This window comes from Apis dorsata, unplaced genomic scaffold (genome assembly GCF_000469605.1).
Source record: "Apis dorsata unplaced genomic scaffold, Apis dorsata 1.3 scaffold_58, whole genome shotgun sequence".
Lineage (NCBI taxonomy): Eukaryota > Metazoa > Arthropoda > Insecta > Hymenoptera > Apidae > Apis > Apis dorsata.
The window spans coordinates 81,498-84,411 of NW_006263358.1; the positions used below are offsets into that span (position 1 = coordinate 81,498).

The window sequence follows — 2,914 nt, forward strand, 5'->3', positions numbered from 1 at the left end:
CACCACCGAAGGAATAACCACCCCCTGATGGTCTGCTGTAGCTGTAGCCGGACGGTGGCTCCGCGAGGGCGAACCCTGCTAGACCGACTATCATACACTGGAAGAGAGAGAGAAGAAAGAAAAGATATTACGATAAGTAAAAGGTTTGTGAAAAAGTGAAACGTAATCCCTGCGAGAAAGTAAGTGAGTAAGTAGTCCGAAAAGCATTTGGATCCAGACGAGCAAAAGAAAATTCGAAACCGTTACGATCATCGAAGCGTGATTGGTAAGGAAAGAGAAGTCGCACGATCGAGAGGGAAAGCAGCAAGATATCAAGGCATCTTTAACGTGGAAATTCGAATACGTGCTGCTATGGGATAAAATAATCGATCGAGTAGGTATCGATAATCCTAAAAAGAAAAGATTGTTAGAATTTCGGGATAATAATGGATAGATGGATTGACACGTTTGACGGAAATCGAGGACACCGATCACTTTTAAACTGAGGATCCCGCAGGTTTCACTTTTCGAAAAGATAATCTACACTTAGTCCATGCACACTCTCCACACTCGCTCTCTATCTCTCTTTCTCTCTTTCGCTTATTTTCTCTCCGACTCGGGATAATATTTAAGAGAATTTATCGTGCTTACCGCGATCAGAGGATTCATGTCGGCTTCTGCGATGCCGCTCTGTTCTGTGACTCTGTGCAAGGTAGACCAGGGTCCTTTATACTCCACGAGAAGCAGGGGGATACTTGAAGCCCCCACGTAGAAGAAGAGACGGGGGCCTCTCGAGTGAGAGTAATTCAGCTGTGAGACGATTCTCTCTTCCCCTCCCTCTCCGCGCCACCCCTCTGTCCTTTCAATTGTGTTCGTCTCTCTCTCTCTCCGACGAACGATACACCTAGCCTCATCCTCGTCCGATTCCTCGACCCTCTGCCTCCTGGAATAGCCGAATTTGGACGATCCAAACGGTTGCGAAACGTTCTTCTTCTCTGGCTCGTCACGATAGCCATCCCAACTTGCGTCCTAGACCTAGACTCTTGGTACACATACGGTGCCTCGAGTCATCGGATGATTTCACAAATCTCAAGTTTTAAGTCGATCGTAAAACGATCGTTCTATTTTGGCCCGGTTCCTTTCTTCTTCGTAATTAGCGTGGCGCAATAAGTTTTTTGATATTTTGATATTTTGATATTTCGTTGTTTTATTCTTTTTCTTTTTTTTTTTTTTCTTCCCTCCTCTTCGCTTCACGATAAACCTAGTTTGTAAATCTCGTTGCGAAAAGATTGTTTGTACATTGTCGTCAAACTCGTGGCGTAATCGTCCAAGTTCTAATTCGAGATCGATCGATTCGTACGATGCGTGTTAAGTACGAATCGATGGTACCAAATCTTGTTAAAATTTCTATTTGTATTCTACTGATATCTTCATCGACTAGCCGTCTATTAGATTGAATAATAAACGATGCGTGCATTTCAAGGAATACAAATATTACTTATGCTTGAACAAATATAACTAAAGGAAAAGTTGTCGGATTCTCGAATAATTTTTTTTAATTTTCTTCCGTTTAAACGCAAATCTCTGCAAGATTCTGCATGGATTAATCGGATAAAATTTCCCTTTATTTCGTCGAAATATCCGTTTTTCCGTAAGGAAAATTTCACTCGAATATCTCGTTCAATAATACGACTAACCAATTCAAGCCTCGGAACGGATATCTCATAACCAATTTCCGCGTATTCTCGTCGAACCCGTTTCGTTTTTAGAGCACAGGAAGCAGCGATATTTCATTTTCACTTTAAATCTGTTAAATAATCTATCGCTCTACTTTTACAACTTCGCGTCAACGGTATTCGAGCGAGCCAAAGACGCGATAAAAATATTTCAAAATTCGCCCGAGCAACGTCAATGAACCGTGATTCTACGAAACTCGTGAGATACGGACCATTAACATAACATTAACAGGAGACATCATTAATTCGCACGATTCTTTTTTCTGCCTATTTTTACGTATTATATTACGTAACACGAGTAAGACGCGTGTCTCGGTTATCGAATGTATCCTCGAAGGCACCCGTTAGATCGTCCATTGCTGATCTCCAAGAGGAGAATATCAGGAAGAAAAGTAACTGTCGACCATCGTCCTCGTGTAGATTCCTCGCGTTTCGAGCGTAACCTTTTTGCTGTTCGTTTTGCTGGTCAACAGGCGCTCACTGCAGATAAATCCGCAAACCTGCAAAGATGCACGCATGTTAAATGCAAAATAATGATCAGACGATTTCGAATACGGTTGTCCAACAACCATAGGTCCGTGCAAAAGTGATGGTGGTCACGAAACGAATGGGAAAACGCTTTCTTCGTCGTAGAATTTAATTATGCGGCTCGTGAACTCTCGACCCACTTCTTGATACGATCCGATCCGATGTTCCTGTCATCCTTCGCCTCTTCCTTCGCCTGTGTACACCGGGTTCGCGCCATTTCCGGTGCGTCCTTCGCTCGCGCGCACTCCACTCGTGGTTACGTTAGTTTTTTCGTTGTAAGAGAACGTTCGATTGTAACGAGAGTGTGATTCGTTTTTCAATTGGAAAAGCAACTGTGTGCATTTCGTAAATCTTACGTATCGATAAAGGATAAATTATCGACGAGGAAAACAGGAAATTAAACGTTTTCTTGTTCCTCTCGTCGATTTTTTAATTCGTAATAAGGGAAATCGTATCGGGTAAAATTGCAGTTACGAAACATATATATATATACACATACATACACACACTATATGTATATGTATCTGAGTTAAGATGCCGTTTCTTCGAGAAAAAAATACCATCGATCAAGCCTCTTGCGTGGATAATTTAATTTAAATCCACACAGAGTTATCTTCGTATTTATTTGCCTCGAATATTTCTTTCTTTCTTTTTTTTTTTTTTTTTTTTTT

The 2,914-nt window shown here is 41.5% G+C and overlaps 1 protein-coding gene across 1 annotated transcript in view; it reads right to left on the minus strand.

The window, feature by feature from the left end:
- The window catches only part of LOC102671877 (pro-resilin-like), a 2,381-nt gene extending 1,733 nt beyond the window's left edge, over positions 1-648 (minus strand). The window contains 2 exon segments of the mRNA XM_031515177.1: positions 1-97; positions 631-648. The exon segment at positions 1-97 is cut by the window's left edge and continues 17 nt beyond it. Coding sequence (XP_031371037.1) covers positions 1-97; positions 631-648 — 115 coding nt within the window.
- Positions 649-2,914: the final 2,266 nt, after the last annotated feature.